We start from the raw sequence: 16,845 nt of genomic DNA, 5'->3' as shown, positions 1-16,845 counted from the left end.
TACAGAAAGACAATAAGCAGGGCAGGGCTGGTGACACAGTCCCCTGGTACAAGTGCTTACCTACCATGGGAAAAGATCTAGGTTCCAACCCCGGAGGTGGCAGATGGAATACAACAGGGTAAAGACAAAGACAAGAACAGGCCTTTTAAAGAAGTATAACATCCCACTGGCAAGGCTATATAGAAAAGGCACCCTCCTATGGGGTTAGAATACAAACTGGCTCACCTTACTGAATACATTGTAAGGGCAGTGAGCTGGGCAGTAACAAGAGCACAACTCACAGCCTGGTTCATGCTATCCATCTTTGGGGGTAGAAAACAAAACTAGCTAATAAAGTTGCATATGCACTTAGCAGATTAGGGTACCAGATTTGGGGATTAAGTAAGAGTGGCAGATAAAGGGGAGTAAGAAGTTATACTTCCATGACTTTTTTCTTTAATAGTTCTGATAAACAGAAACAGGTTAAGTTAGTTATTAATCCTATAAGCAAATAAATAAAGGTCAATAACTTTTTAGGGGATGGGGAGTCTAAATGGAATAAATATCTACAACAGTTATTCAAACAGAAATAAATACATCTAACCATAGCTGGAATAAGTAACCTTATCAAAGACAAAAATTAATAGATCCTATACAGTAAACTGAAAGCTGGGCTTATCCGTACAGACTCACAGTTCTTAACACACAGGCTACTAAAAACACGCAGAAGCAGACTGTGTTGAGCTCAGCTCTTGGCTCTTTCCCCCTTAAAACTCTTCAAGGTCTTTTCTTTTTGCAGTTACAAGCTTTTAAACTTGGCGTATTATACATTCAATAAAATCTATGTATAAGGCACTCAGAAGGCAGGGACAGGGGGATCTCTGTGAGCTGAAGGCCAGTCAGGGCTACACAGTGAAACCCTATCTCAAAACAAACAAAAAAAACCCAACAACAAAAACAGAACAGAAGAAAACATCGATGCATAGTTAAATAAATTCCACTCTTCTAAGAGTTCTGACATTCCACTATGAGACAGTAACAGATTTGCTACAAGTTGGATTAATTAGCCTTAATAGGATGAAGAACTCTCATCTGTAAATTCTCTGTAAATTGTGAACCCTCATAGTTGGGAAGTGATAAGCCTGGAGAGCATTCTGCTGCCTCTAGTTTATCCAGAAGATGCAGGTGCAAAGAGTGATCCTGGCTGTATAACCTCTCCTTACCACTGCTAGAATAAATTGCATTGTGTAAGAGGAACATTTCTAGTTATCATCTTTAAAATTGGATTAGAAAACAGATGTCAGCACTAAATTTTAATGGTGAATATGTTCTTTGAGATTATTTCCATATAGTGTTCTGAAAAACAATCCACCAAAAAAACCTAATCTTGTGACTCTTATTTTTAAATCTTGATCAAGAGATGAGGCATACACCATACTACAGCTGTCAATACCATCAAGAACCTCAACTGGTCCAGTTGTATCCTCACCATACTTCTTCTGATGTAGCTGATGGCTTTCTTCATGTCCATGCCTGACCAGTTGTTGAGCATGTAGCAAATACAGGAAGCACAGTACACGAACCTCATGTCATTCTCACTGCCTTCAGGAACAGCACAAAAACTGAAAACAAGGACGTGAAGCTGCATTAAGATCATGTATCTCAAGCAGGCCCTGGGCCTTTACTCACAGAGCCATCTATTGCCGACTTTCTCCCTACCACATTCTACAGGTAGAAAATCCCTAAATCATTTATGATCACGAGCTGTCACTACCCAGACACTACTATTCAGATTAAGTTGTTTACTCCCTTAATAAGGGCAGCAGAAAAAGTAGCAAGTAAAACCTCACACATATTATTTGGTAGTAAGAAACTGCTAACCCATGTTTTACTATGAGAAATTTCTCCTAACTGTATATATAATTATTAATTGATCTGTTATATTTGGTTTCATTCCACATTTAGTTTCAGAAAGATAATACTGTGTTCCTTCCTCTTTATAGCAGTAAGCCAGAACAATACCAGATTCCCAAATGTCCATTTACTATATCCCTCATCAAGAGCAGTGTTCTGAAAACACAGACAAGAAAATAAGGATCACAGCATACAGGGTAGGGATGTAACAGCAGCAAACTCATCCACAAAGTCTTTTGATTGGAGACCATAGTTACTACTTCATCGCATTAACAACTTACAACCGTTCATGACTTAAACTCTTACATAAGCCACCAAGCACCCATGAGCATTAACTTCTCTATTGTTTAAATGTCCCTCAATGAGCTATAGAGCAAACCACCTCACTTTGAACATATTTAATGTGCATTCCTTTCTCTACCATCAGTACTTTCAAGGATATTCAAACTAAACAGCTTATTTCAAATTCATCCTGGAGGTAAATTAAAAAGAGTAAGGAATTCTACTAGAAAATGAGATACTTCTTTCATTATGCATTAACTACGGATACAAACATTATTGGTTCTTTTCCATTGTGTGACTGGGGATCTAACCCAGGGCCTTCACACACTAATTATGCACTATCTCTTGAGCTACATTTCCAGTCCTGGATGATGCTAGTAAGAGAATATGATCCTCTACAGATCTACTATAGTATTACATCAGTTTTATAGTTCCAAATGGTTTTTACTTAAACATGAAAGAAAATGAAAAATCCATACCTCCCATCTTCAAGCTGAAGTGCTCTCAAGCCTGCTAAGCAAGCTTCCTTATCTACTCGGCTTAAGTCATCTCCAAGAATAATTAAACATGAAAGGCCAGTGTAGGTCATCGCTATGTGTCCACTGTCGTAAGGATGAGCTGTTCCAGGGTTCTAAATCCAAAATTAATACTAGGTCAAATTCACTGAAATTTTAACTTTTATTTCAAAAGTGAGGTTTGCCATGAGGGTTTAGTGAATGTTCTTTATACCAATTTGTATAGGTATCTACCTGAGGGGGAAACACCTTAATTCTTATACCTCAATGATTTCTTACAAGCTACATAATTTTCAAATCTTATATTCCTCCAACTTATGAAAGTAGTTATGACATTTAAATAAACCACATATTCGAAACTTTGTACTTAGTTCAAGCCTATAATTTGTAAAAAGTATGTCTTAAAGTTACAAACTCATTCAATATTTTAATCCATGAAATTTATAAGAAGTAAAATTTGGACCAAGAGACTGCTTGCCTAGTGTGTGTTGAGGCTGTGGGTTTAATTCCAAGAACTGCCAAAAGAAAAAAAAAAAGGAAAAAAAAGAAAGAAAGAGAGAGAATCAAGTTGCGACATAAGGTAAAAATCTAAATTAAATACCATAGTACTATTCACTATTTACCACATAACCTTATGTATCATTCTAGTGTCGTGAAGCTAAATCACTTGAACATCTAATAAACATTAGCATTCAGAATATAAGAAGTAAAGTAAGGACTTCAACTGTATAGTATGAAACAAGGTCACACAATCTCAGAAATAAACCACATTTAAGCTTCATCTACAGAAGCTAGCCAATAAGGTTTGTATGTATGTATTAAAAAGGGTTAGCAACCTAATCCCACAATTTTCTTGCACAATGACCTGTGCTTCCTCCCAGAGCAAGTCTGCATGCTACTCAATACCCTTTACCAGTGAAGTCACCGCCAGCCACTGGTCCACCCCACACACACTTCTTTCTATAACCTCACTAGCACCAAGCCAATCTGACCTTAACACCTCTTGCCTATTCTATATCACGTTTACAATGGGCTTCTCGGAACGCCCACAGCAGGTCTCATTTTTCAGTATTTAAACCAAACACCTGCTATTTTAAAGAAGGGCAGGGAATCCAAACATGAATTAAATGTGAACCTTGCCCTTTAGGAGATGAAGAGAGATTTGAGTATATAACTACAATCCAGAGGCGGTCACTCAAGTGGTTTTAAAGGAGATACAGTGCCACACAGATTTAAACAGGGACAACGGAAACCTCCTATCTCATATCTCAGGTTCTCGGGTGCTGGGGAATCACAGATAGGAGCTCTCAGGCACCTCGCTTGTGAGACCTCTCTCTTAAAAGGGGGCAGGGATGGCTCGGCTGGCAGAGCCTGGTGTACTTGAAGCCCTGAGTTCCATACTGTACATCATAGTGAAAGAAAGGGGGGAAGAAAGAAAAAAGAAAGAAAAAAACCTTCCTCCACTTTCCAGCATAAAAACACCTTGGTAATTTTGTGCAAAAGGAGAACTCCAGCGCTGGCTCTGGGCCAGTCAGCTCCTTTGAGAAAAAGGCCCTTCTTTGAACACTGGCATGGGCTGGTTCAAACGCCTCTGCCCAAAATGCCGGGGAAACTCAGCTTCGGGCTGTGAAAGTCATTAGCCTGGGTCCCCAGTCACTTCAACAACACCTCACCCTCCTGAGGAGCAGGAGCCCAGCATCAAGTCCTGGGACACAGGGGTGTTCAATGGCTTCACAGAGAGCACCAGAGCATCAGGTTTTCAGTTCTCCAGGAATCACTAATGATGTCTACATACACATAATAATGAGAGAGAACTGTTGGTAATAACAAATTTCTGCATATACACGTGCCATAAAGAACTTCTAGGAAGGTGGCTAAAGGCTTCACTTAAGACGTTTTTGCTTATATTTAGCATATTGAACTTAGAAGCTTACTTCTCTCTAAATGTCTTCATCTGCTTTCTCACTAAGACCTCTTTGTTCCGTGCCCACGTTCCAACACGAAGAGAACTAACCTTTGATGGATTGAACGGAATACCCAGGTATGAAGAGCCTCGGAAACCACAGCGATTTAGATTTGACCCTAGAAGACAAAGTGTGTGCCCATTTAAAATACACTGTCTCGGTACAGAATCCAAAGCAGTTTAACCATACAACTGTGCAGTATTTTAGTACCAAAGCTCCATTTTCTCTGCCTGCACATATGGTGCTCACAGGCGAGGATGTACATGGCTGTGCGCACATGCAGAGACCCGAAGAGGACGCTAGGACTCTTCCTCTACTGCTCCTCACTGATGTTTACAGACAGGGTTTCACTGAACCAGAACTCACTGTCTCAGCGAGGCTGGCAAGGCTGGGGTTATGGGCCTGCACAGCCATGCCAGGCTTTATTTGGGTGCTAGGGGTTGAACCCAGGTGGCCTTGTTTTCACACCAAGTCCTCTTACACATTAAGGTCCATGGTCTCCATTTCTATTCAGAAAACAGGCCCAGAGGTTAAGTGACATGTTGGAAGTAACAGCTCACACAACAGGCTCTAGAATCCACCTTGACTCACTGCTTGGCACATGAGTAACCTAAAGACGTAAACTGTACTATCACCTTAGAGAGAACGCACATGCATATTTCAGTCTTAAAACTGTGTTCTGGGTGCCTGGCTTTGAAGCAGGTTGAATACTTAAGCTCACACTTGGTCTCTACTCATAATCCACTTATCATTTTGTTTTTCTATCTATGAGTTTTCCTTTTTCCAGATATATATGGGATGTAAGTTAAGAACTTAAAAACACATCTATAATTATGGGCTTAGCGGCTGTTAGGAAATCAGTATGGCAGATATAAAAGGCAAGAACGTATTAGCACACCAGAACTGCCAGCTAATGAAAACTCAAGGTGGTTTAAAAACGGGCTTTCGTCTCATACGTCCCCATTCACTTCTCCAAACCAGGCAATCAATGACCTTGCTCAGTCTTTGCTTCCTTGAAACACTCAGTGGAAACTTATAAATCTTTGCAGAAATGAGAAAGACTGAGGTGGAAACGTCCCACCAATCATTTCCCTCGACTGGCAGCACTAATGGAGGCAGAAAATGTGCCTTATTTTTGGTAAGACTTTGTTAAAGAGAAACCAAACCATACCCTTTGTCTAAGTGACTATTCATCCCAGAATGTCCTTCAGGACCTTCATGGGCAAGGCCATACGCACAGAAGTATCCAGGGCAGCATAACAGTGACAGTTTAGAAGGGACAGAAACGTCTAACAGCCTTAAGATACCATGCTGTGTCCACTGAAGGGTACATTATGCTAATTTTGAAAGGAATTATTAGTAAAACTAAGTACCAGCATGGAAATCTGTATCTGAACAAGAGAAAACAAAGGAAACAAAGCATGTGAATGATATTCTTAATTAAGTAAATGGTACATGCTTAACAGGCTGGAGGGAACAAGCAAAATAGTAGCTGTGTGGGACGAGAGAACTGGGGAGACTTCATCCTCTATGAGTCACTGTCAACAAACAGCACCACAACTGTAGGACAGCAAGCATGTTTATCATCTTGCTGTGTCCGATGATCAGAAGGCCAAGACAAGTCTCACGAGCTGCAAGGAAAGCCTTCCGGCACAACCTTCCTTACTGGAGGCTCTAGAGGAACGGTCAGCCTCCCAGCTCAGTCACACTGTTGGCAGATGAACTTCCTGTTACTGGTGGCTGACGTCTCAGTTTCACTGCTGGCTATTAGCTAGGAGCTCCCATCGGCTCCTAAAGCCTCTCTTACAGTTTCTGACACAGGAAACGCTTACCAGAGAGCAGCTCTCATTCAAATTCTTTTCAAGATAAGTATCCTTCTGGCTTTCTCTTCTGCTCTTTCACGACATTTGCTGACTGACCTGCTGTTCAAGGAACTACTGATAAGCACACACATACATATGCATATATATGTATAAACACACACACAAGGACACACGGGGAGATTATGTGCATGTGGGAGAGGCATATGGACACACTGTTTTTTAACATCAAGTGATTAGTATAACCTTAACCATCATCCACAAAGTCCTACCGCAGTACCCAATGTCTGACTGAGAACTGAATAAACAAGAAGCTTCAGGACAGCTCAGTACAATTGCACACACCCCTCCACCTTTATCCTTTCATCATGACTTCGCTTTAATCTCTTCAAGGTGGGTAAACAGCAGCAAAAGTGTCTTTCCCTAGACGATCCAAACTGGACATCAGCTTCCTCTTTTCCTCCCCCATTTTAAAGATCTCCTTCCAAGCTACTAACTTGATGCTTTGCTATAAAATCTGATCTCCGTTCCACTTCTGATTGACAGAAAGTTCTATGCATATTTTGAGTATAGGTCTATCCCCTTATTAGGAAGTTCTTGAGTTCCCTGATAACTTAGGACAATCCAGTTAGGTGTTTTACATAGAGTCTGGGTTCAAAGAAAATGCTTCTAAGTAAGATATCACTTCCTTAGAGACAACTGAACACATGCCTGCTTCTGAGTTTTAATTAGGTTAAATTCCTAACTTTTCTGAGAAGCAGCAGCAAGAAAACTGATGCTCAAAAATCCTGTGTCTTTGGGTGTTTTAGCATGGACACGGGAGCCAAACGCAGACTCACGACCTTGTTCTTCCTAGTGTTTGTGCTCTATTGAAAGTAACAATCTGTCGATTAGCTTTCCCTGCCTGTCTGTGACCGAGTCTCATATAGCTCATGATGGCCTCAAACTGTTATAGAGCCAGGGCTTTGAGCTCAGAGTCTCCTGTCTTTGCCCCCAGATGACGAGATCACAAGCAGGCACTAGCATGCCCAGCTGAAATTTACTCCACTTCCCAACTGGAACAGTAACATAACTGCGAGCAGTATGTTGCAGGGTTCTCATAAGGGATAAAGGATATGCTCAGGTCACAGCAGTGACCATGCTTAATAAACAGTAACTATTTAAATCTGGCCATTACATATTGTCAAAAGTGAAACGAGAAGAAATGAAGAGCCCTTCCCCCTTTCACAGTATTTTTAAAGGAAAATATCAAAGTAAAAAGTGTCCTTTCTTCTTTTCCAATAGGACAATACACAGTCACCATGAAAATCTCTGGAGTCTTTGGAGACAGTCACAACACAGGAAGACAATGTAGTATTTCTGCCCTCTTCTGAACTGCCTGTGGAGTATGAAACTGAATGAAAAAATAGCTTCAATGTAAACAATTGCTCAAAGGAAGTTCTTATTTCTCATCGCACATTTAATAACATTAAACCTAGTGCCCAAGAAAGATGATTTACTCATCAAATTGGTGTATCAGCCATACACTTAAGTACCAAAGCTGTGAAAATGATGTTCAATAAGAACATAATTACCATTTTTAAGTTCATTAGGCATTCTAGTTCTCGTCAAGTTTGCTGGCTACTGGCACTTCCTTTATAATTCTGGAAACTTACCATCTCATAATATTCAAGGATAAATTGCAATTTGGTCCAAACGTATCACTGCAAGTACACGCCAGGTGACGTTGAAGCGCTATTCAAGAGCACCATCTAGCGTTCACACCTAGCATCAGCCAAACAATCGAGTTCCTTGCATACAGTCTGCCCACTAGACTCAGTTGTTAATGGACCCTCTACTTTTGTGGCACCTACTTCAAAGAAAGGAAGTCTACATTACAATGAAAATAAATAACCACAGAGAGTAGAAGAGTTCAAGTTAATAAGGAAAATGAAAACTGAGCAGACAGGGGATGCAACAAGCATACGGATTTGTTCATGTCACATGCGTTTATGAAAAAGTATTTGGGGTTGTATTATCAGGGAACATGTTTTTGGATGCTTGAACAATAAACACTAAAACTGACTTTTGCCTGATGGTTGTGTACATGGCACTTGAACGGGGAGGCAGCACTGAGACCCGAGAGCCTGTCATCAGTCCAACTCTGTCTATTTAACAGCTGGGCAAGGACTCAGACACAGTATTTTTAAGTATTTATCCTTTGATAATTTTAAATTCACAGTGTATTTTGACCATATTTATGACTCGCTCTTTTCCCTGACCCCTCCCTCCCTACACCCTCCACTCCCACCAACTCCAGTGTGCCCCCATCCCCCCCAACCCTCGCCCTTTCTGAGATAGGGCTTCTCTGTGTAGTCCTAGCTGTCTTGTTACTACTTCTGTAGACCAGAGGCCCTGAACTCAGAAATCTGCCTCTGCCTCCAGACCACTGGGATCAAAGGTGTGTGTCACCACCGCCTGTTTTTTTTTTTTTTTTAACAACCCCTGGACTTCAATTTGTGCTACCCATTCAGTCTTGAGTGTGGGACCATCCACAAAAGAAAGTTTATAAAGAACACTGTCCCCTCCCTCTTCCAGAAGTCACCAACTGTTCAAGCACCTCAGTTAGGGGTGAGAGCTTATGAGCCTCTCCTCCCTCATGCTATAATATCAGCTGGCTTGGTATTGTACAGGTCTTGTTCAGGCAATGAGTGCAGCAGTCCTGTTATGTCCAGGGCTCCATGGGCTCCAATCCTGTGTGTGTGTGTGTGTGTGTGTGTGTGTGTGAGAGAGAGAGAGAGAGAGAGAGAGAGAGAGAGAGAGAGAGAGAGAGAGAGAGAGAGAGAGAGAGAGAGAGAGGCATGTGTGTGTGTTTGAGTTTTTGTTTTAACCACTCTCTACCCCATAGAGGAACTTCTCTGATGAGGTCTGAGAGCTACACCAACCAATGGGGAGAGAATGACAGATTTAGAGGGCAGTTGCATACTAGGTCAATTTAGCAGAATAAGAGCAATAGGTTCATCCCTGGCGCCTGTGAGCTCTTCAACTATGAGCTCCGGCTAGATTTACTGTGCTGGACATGTGTTTCCTACTGTGAAGCAGGCCTAAAATCCAAAATCCAATCAGAAAGCAGTTGGTTACTCCAAATACTCTGTCTCTTGATCTTTTCTGGGTTAAATGAAGAATAAATCTGAGAACTATCTGGCTGTGCTTTGAAAAATTATAAAATATTAAATAATGGCCATTATTTCTACTAGCAAATATTTGTATTTAGATTTCAATTTTAAACTATTTAGTTTCATCATTTTTTTTAATTTAAAAACAGAAACTTTTTTAGTAGATACCTAAAAAAAATTATCTTATCCTGACATCTCCTACCTCTGCTCCATCTACTTCCCCCTCCAAGGATGCTCTATATACCCTCTCAAGGGCTTTCTCTATACATTTATACTTACATACTAAACTGTTAAAACATCTCTGTTTATTTGCTTATTTGTTTTTGAAAGCAGGTGAAAGGGTCTCATTAATTTCTTAAGCTGCTCTAGAACTCCTGTCCTCTAGCAATCCTCCTGCCTCGAGATCCTAAGTAGCTGGAACTATAGGTACACACTACCATGTTGACTCTGTTTCTAATCTATCACTTGATCACATATGACAAGAAGACTTTCAGTCAATACATATACAGGCCTCCCTTTATCATTTTGCTACTACACAGCATCTTCTTACTGGATCATAGTTTACTTAAATGTTTTAGTTTTGATGAACACCTCTTCTGTTTCTAATTTGTTACTATAACAAAACACTTTTAGTTCATTTTCTGAAGTTACAGATCACCACAATTGTGGTGGTTCGCATTTACATATTTTGTGTGTATATGCACATGCGTGTGTAGGGCCACACACATGCCACAGCACACGTGTGAAGGCCAGAAGACAACTTGCCAAAGCTGGCTCTTTCCTTCTATCGTGTTGAGTCCTAGGGGTCAAGCACGGGTCACTGGGCTTGGTAGCAAGTACTTTTTACCCGCTGAGTAATAAGCCACAACTTCAGGTCATCTGAACTACGTTTATATTTTGTAAAATTGAATATACACGGCATACTTCTTTCTCTCAAAAGGCATACTTCTTTCTCTCAAAACATGTCAACTAAGTCATGAATTTTAGAGATTTAATTAAAAATAAAGCTTTTAAGAATTAAGAAATACAACAATTAACCAAGGGAAATTTTCTGAAGATGGAAAAACAATGACTGAGAATAAGAAACACAGCAAATCCTAAGGGCTAGTCAGATATAAACATCAAATACAAATAATGAGTCACTACGGATGTAGGCACATACACACAGTGTGCCGCTGTATTTGTGAGTCTCAATACAATTCCCATGACTAAGTTGCTTTCTCAAGAGAGGTTAATGCCGATACTAGTTACGTGCTGCATCCGCACAGAAGGGGTGCCGAGCTACAAGACAACTAAAGACATGTAAAGTACACCAAGAGGACAAATACATTCTATGATTTGCTAATCCCACGCATGTCATACCAAGAACACCTAATCATACTAAAAATAAAATGCTAAAAACTCACTCACTGTCTTCTGTGGGAAGGACCTGCAAGGAATAAATCCATTCTATTATGTCATCTTTGTTCACCACATCTAAGGAATCCAACATATCCAGTCCCGAGAGTGCAAAGAATGCAATTGTCAACCTAAAAAGAAAAGAAAAAAAGTAAGATATCATCTTAACTATCAAACCAGTGAACTATTTCTGGCTTAAACCCAGAACAAAAATAAAACAAAACACCAAAAGGAGAAATAACAATAAAAACCAAACCAACAAAAACCCTCATTCTACTTTAAAATAATTTAAATCTAGCCCTCCACCTTGTCAAACAGGAAAACAGAACCCCACAATTTATTATTGGTAATTGAAAAGTACCGGTCAAACCTTTAATTTTTAAGAAAGGGACTTTTGGAATCATGAACCCAACTCAACTTTGGGGTACAGGAATGCACTGAAGCTTGCAAGTAAGCCACTTGCAGGCTAAAAACATTTATGTATTTGTAATGTGGTTAGGTCTCTGCGTGTGCGCATGTTCGCATGCACACACTGTTAGATTTACTTTTTTATTCTTAATTAGAGGTGTTGGAAATTGGGGGGTCTCATGTTTAAATAGGGGTCCAAGAATGGAGTCATGTGAGGAGAATTCTAAGGTTAAGAGCCCTGTGATCTCAGTTTCTTCACAAACACAGAATTGTTCTTGGATTGTATTTTTTCATGCCCTTCCCAGATGTAGTGGATAGGAATGAGTTTACTTCAGATTATCCATTACGACTGGCTATTGCTAATTGTTTATATGGTACTTGCAGCTGCCCATCACAAGCAGCTTCCTCTTGGGATTGGACACTTGGACTCCTTCCTCTTAACCTTCAGAGTATAAATTCATCCAGTAACACAGAGCTCTGAATAAAGTTGGTTACTGGATGAAACTTTAGTCCATTCATTTATCAGCTCCATTTTCGCAGGTCCCACCACCAGCTAGTGTGGTAAACAAGGGGTATGTGTGCCCGTATATGGGGTTTGTGCGCAGGAGTGCAGGCTCCAGGGGAGGGAAGCCAGACTGAACCACTGTGGCTGCTGAGAACCGAACATTACACATGCTTCACCGAGGGTCCATTTCTCCAGTGCCATCTAGTTCTTCCTGTAGAAGACTGAAACTTGATTTACAGAGTCCTACCTAAGATGGCTTCATTGATGAAGACACTGGGAAGTCCCGGGCGAAATGGTTATTCTAGAAAGGTGTAAGGCAAGGGTTTCAGAGCCTGGGAACCTAGTCAGCTCACACAGAGCACTGCTTCCAAAGGACTGTCAAACCGTTACTACTTCCCTCACAACACACTACTCACCTGTCTCAGGCCAGTGTAACCAACTTCTCTTTGTCACTGCCAAAAACGGTTTTTGAAATTTTTGTTTTTGTTGATATAAACACAGCTCTTTGGTAAAACAGCAAATAATATACCTATTTTCATGATGCTGGTGCCATTTGAAAAGGAAAACTCATTTATTCTGTAAACATAAATGTGGTGATATACTATTTAAGATTTATAAAGTTTGCCTGATGGTTTGGAATGCAAGGCTAGCCACAAGCCACACAGCCAGACTTTTAATCCCAGGAGTCAAGGGACAGGCAGATGGATCTCTGTTAGTTCAAGGCCACACTGAAATACATGAAACTGATCCAGTGTATAAGAGAAAGAGCTCAAACAAAGGAGATCCCAGCACTTGAGGTATATGTGATAGGAGCAGATACTCAGTCTGGGGCAGTGGTGTCTAGCCACACTCGGGAATTAGACTGCAGCTACATTGAGGATGGGACAGCCTTTCATCCTGAGGTAAAGGTAAGAGCTAGTGGCCAGCTGGCTCTGATCTTCAGCTTGAAGCCTGAATACCAATATCTGTCACTGGGTTTTTATTATTCATGTTACACATAAAAAACACAACTCTCAACTTAAAGGGGTTAAGATATAGTTTATTCTGGAGCCAAGTACACGTGATCATGGCTCAGGAACACATATTTAAGTAGGTTACCCCAAATTTCGTATTCCAAGGTGGTTAGAGTTTGAAGTTTTTAAAGCAACAAAACAAAGAAAATCATAATTTAAATCACTTTCCAATATATGGTGGAAGTATTAGGTAAACGTCAAAAATTAAGGCAAAAGGGGGAAATCTCTGCTATAGGCCTCTCCTTTATTTTCTGACATTCTTAGCCTTTTGGTTGGTGAAAGTCTGTTAATACACTTCTAGTGTTTTAATCTATTAGTAACAATGATGTTAGGTCAGACACAGTGGTGGCCACAGAATGGTCATTAAGGGACTGAAGATAGCCCAAGATATATTGTGATTGGGTCTAGACCTGCAACATTCCAACCTCCCAACAACCATAGAAGTTAGCCAGTCTTGGAGAAGTTCCAGTGGAAGGTGTGGATATTTCCAGGAACTCTGATCCATAACCTGATTATCACAGTACAAGAAACTGAAATGGAGTAATTTTACAAAAACAGTGGGTCAAAAATATTACTAGGTGTCTAAATATACAATCCAACATTAGCCCAAGAGTTAGCGGCTTTGGCCAGTGTAGCTGCACACCTGCAATCCCAGTGCTCAAGAGGAAGGGCAGCCTGAGAGCTTGAGGCCCTCATGGACCACACAGAGAGACTTTGCTTCTGTAAATAAATAACCTAGGCTGCAGTCAGTAATAAGAACACAAGCCACTTAAAATCAATATGAACCACAAAAACAAACTCAACGTCAAAGTGAAATAAAGACTACAAACTCAATATATTGTTATCTTTTAAGTGGGATTATTAATGGCCCACAAGAAAACTAAAAATTATTTAAAAGTTCTATAGGAAGGGCTGGAGAGATGGCTTAGCAGTTGAGCACACTTGCTCTTCTTGCACTGGACCTGAGTACTAACATTGGGCAGCTCTCAACCACCTGTAACTCCAGCTCAAAGTGATCTCATGCCCTCTTCTGGCCTCCACAGGCAGTTGCACACACATGCACAAATATATACACATAAATAATAAACATCTTCAAAAATTCTATGCGCCAGGCGTTGGTGGAGCTTGCCTTTAATCGCAGCACTCGGGAGGCAGACGCAGGAGGATCTCTGTGAGTTCGAGGCCAGCCTGGTCTACAGAGCGAGTTCCAGGACGGCCTCCAAAACAATACAGAGAAACCCTGTCTCGGGGAAAAAAAATTCTATGCAAGTGTGATACACTAGACATAGGGGTAAAGACAGCATCTCTCAGCCAATACACTGAGATGTTACACATGCTCTAATATAATGGTTGGTGTGGACTGCTAGGACTATACCAGTTATTTAATGAATTATGAGTTCAGACAATTTTTACTGTTAGGTTATGAGCAGAAATTATATTGTCTACTGCCAACATGCACTACTCTAATTTTACACATCATACACAATGGGATCTTGAAAATGCAATCATAAACCTCTATTGATAGCCAGGCCAAACATCTCTTCTTCACTTTACCAACAGTGCAAGTTTTGAACTTTTTCTATGTTGGGATTAACCCACGGCCTGCAGCGTGCTAGGAAGTTGCCCTACCACTCCGCCACATTTCTGTCCCTGGAGACAGTGCTCTGACGTGTAAGCACAGTACATACTCATGCTGACCAATCAGTATCTATGGAAAAAGGAAAGAGCATAAACAACATCTCACTATTTCTTTTAAAGAATTTGCTCATCTTGGAGCTTCAGACATGGCTCACTGGAATTCAAGGCCCACATGGTGATCCACACTTGTCACTCCAGTTCCAAGCCCCTTTCTGGTATCGATGGGCACCAGGCACACTGCAGGCAAAATACCCATACACATGAAGTACAAAAATGTAAACGCTTTAAAAACCCCGTTCATCTGTAGGGCTCAGGTCACACTGACAAATATTTGTTTATGCCTTTTGTATGCTAGCCACTACTTAAGGTCCTGGTGCAACACGGCTCTGTAAGACAATGTTAAAAGAACTAACAGCCCGTGGCTAAAGTGCGGTGGAGAACTTGAAATGTGTTGGCTATTGTAAAAGAAGATCGCAATTTTAAATCAGATCTAATTAATTCAGATTAAAAGAGCCAAATGTGACTACTGACAAATCACATGAGGCAGCTCTGATGTTATACACAAGACAGAATTGTATGCAACAAAAAGTTATGAAACAAACCAATACATACAGGTGGCAGTCAAGAAAGGCTTCTCTAGAGAAATCTGGATTACAGTGCATGCGCTTGCCATTTACTTCAGACAGTCTGCGTTAGCGGACAACACTGAACTCTACTCAGAGTGTTCGCCTGCCTTCTTCAGCTATCTCCACACCTCCCAGTTATGTATTTCTTGATCGCATTTGCAGAAGTCATCCACAAAAAATCCCCAAACTGAACCAGTCACCAAGTGTTCAAAATACACCGGAAGCTCCTAATTCAGAAAAAATAGGGGGCACTAGGGCGAAACTGTGTAATTGGGCATGGCATGGTGGCTCATGTCTTTAATCCCAGCACTTGGAAAGCAGAGGCAGCAGTTTTCTGAGCAGCCTGGTCTATACCATGAGTTCCAGGCCATGGTGAGATGCTGTCTAGCAAAAAACAAAAACCAGTGTTTCTCAGCATCCAACCCTAGGCAGCTCTTTAGCCTCGCTCTAAAATACAAGCAGTGTACAGCAAACATGTCTTCCTTTCGTTTTCTCAGTTCAACTTCTATAATTATTCCTTAACCTTGGCCAGATGTTAAACATTTGCCAATTCCAGTCTCACCGTGCTTCATGCAACACTGAACCCTTTACCCTATCATTTGATGAACAATTCCTCATAAGTAAACTTCCAATACATCTTAGCAGAGGGTTTCCCTGCTTTTCAATTAGCAGTTAATTAAGGGGGAAGGGCAGCGCAGGATCGATGATGCATAAACGCTTTATGTTCTGCTTTCGAAAACGTAAAGAAACAAAAGTGACTCACGGGACGCTATGGGAGTGGAAAAGAAAGCTCAGAGAAAATGGCTGGGGAATGAAAAGAGGCGGAACCAGGAGGTTCCAGAAGTCCTGGGCTTGGCGCTCACTCATCTCCCGGAACGCAGGGAGTAGGTGCCAGCGGCGACGCCAGGCGGGGGCCCGGGCAGTACAGAGGCGGAGCCCGGCCCAGGGCAGGGTGGGCAGGGCGGGCGGGCACCGCAGACGAGGCCAGCGGGGGCCGCGCAGCCCCGCGCGTCCCGCGGTCCGGTCGGTGCATCCGGAGCGCCGCCATCGCCAGCCCCGCCGCGGCAGCCTCGACTTACCTGCTGGTCTCAAGCGAAGAATACCGCTCGGGCAAGACCTGGAGGCAGCGCTGGAAGAACCGCACGTGCCGATCCCGCAGGAAATCCAGCCGCTCTCCATCTCCGCTCCCCGCCAGCCTCTCGTCCTCCGTGGCCGCCATGCTGCTCCGGAAGCGACACTCCCCGCGATCCGGAAGCAGTTGGCGGGAGGCGCCGCGGCCACTCCAGCAGGCTTTCTGCAGGCGTGTGCGGGCTGGGGCCTGAGAGCCGCCTCGTCTCTCTTCTCTCGAGATCCGGCAGTCTTTTCTACTCAGTCCCAAAGTTAGACACCGCCCTCGCGTCTTGTAAAAGCGGTTCATAAACACCTTCCCAGGATTGTGTTTGTGGAAGCGATCGTGAAGCCCAGAAAAGTGACGCCGTCACTTTTCAAGCACCAATACTCAGTACACAACATAGGCCAGGCGTGCAAACATTTTTTAAATGATCCCAGATACTGTATCTAAAGAGGGCTAGGAACAATGTCTGGATCTTAGTTATCGTGTCGACACATCTCTTGTAAAAACAGTCTGT

The 16,845-nt window shown here is 41.8% G+C and overlaps 1 protein-coding gene across 1 annotated transcript in view; it reads right to left on the bottom strand.

The window, feature by feature from the left end:
* Positions 1 to 16,545, bottom strand: part of Pggt1b (protein geranylgeranyltransferase type I subunit beta) — a 38,511-nt gene extending 21,966 nt beyond the window's left edge. The window contains exons 1-5 of the mRNA XM_005069147.4: positions 16,297 to 16,545; positions 11,040 to 11,158; positions 4,705 to 4,772; positions 2,655 to 2,806; positions 1,469 to 1,601 (exon numbers count right to left, since the gene is read on the bottom strand). Coding sequence (XP_005069204.3) covers positions 1,469 to 1,601; positions 2,655 to 2,806; positions 4,705 to 4,772; positions 11,040 to 11,158; positions 16,297 to 16,436 — 612 coding nt within the window. The 5' untranslated portion in view covers positions 16,437 to 16,545. The remainder of the gene's footprint in view (positions 1 to 1,468; positions 1,602 to 2,654; positions 2,807 to 4,704; positions 4,773 to 11,039; positions 11,159 to 16,296) is intronic.
* Positions 16,546 to 16,845: the final 300 nt, after the last annotated feature.

This window comes from Mesocricetus auratus, unplaced genomic scaffold (assembly GCF_017639785.1).
Source record: "Mesocricetus auratus isolate SY011 unplaced genomic scaffold, BCM_Maur_2.0 Super-Scaffold_6730, whole genome shotgun sequence".
Lineage (NCBI taxonomy): Eukaryota > Metazoa > Chordata > Mammalia > Rodentia > Cricetidae > Mesocricetus > Mesocricetus auratus.
The sequence above is the reverse complement of the archived record's forward strand: the minus strand, read 5'-3'. Positions and strand labels throughout refer to the sequence as shown.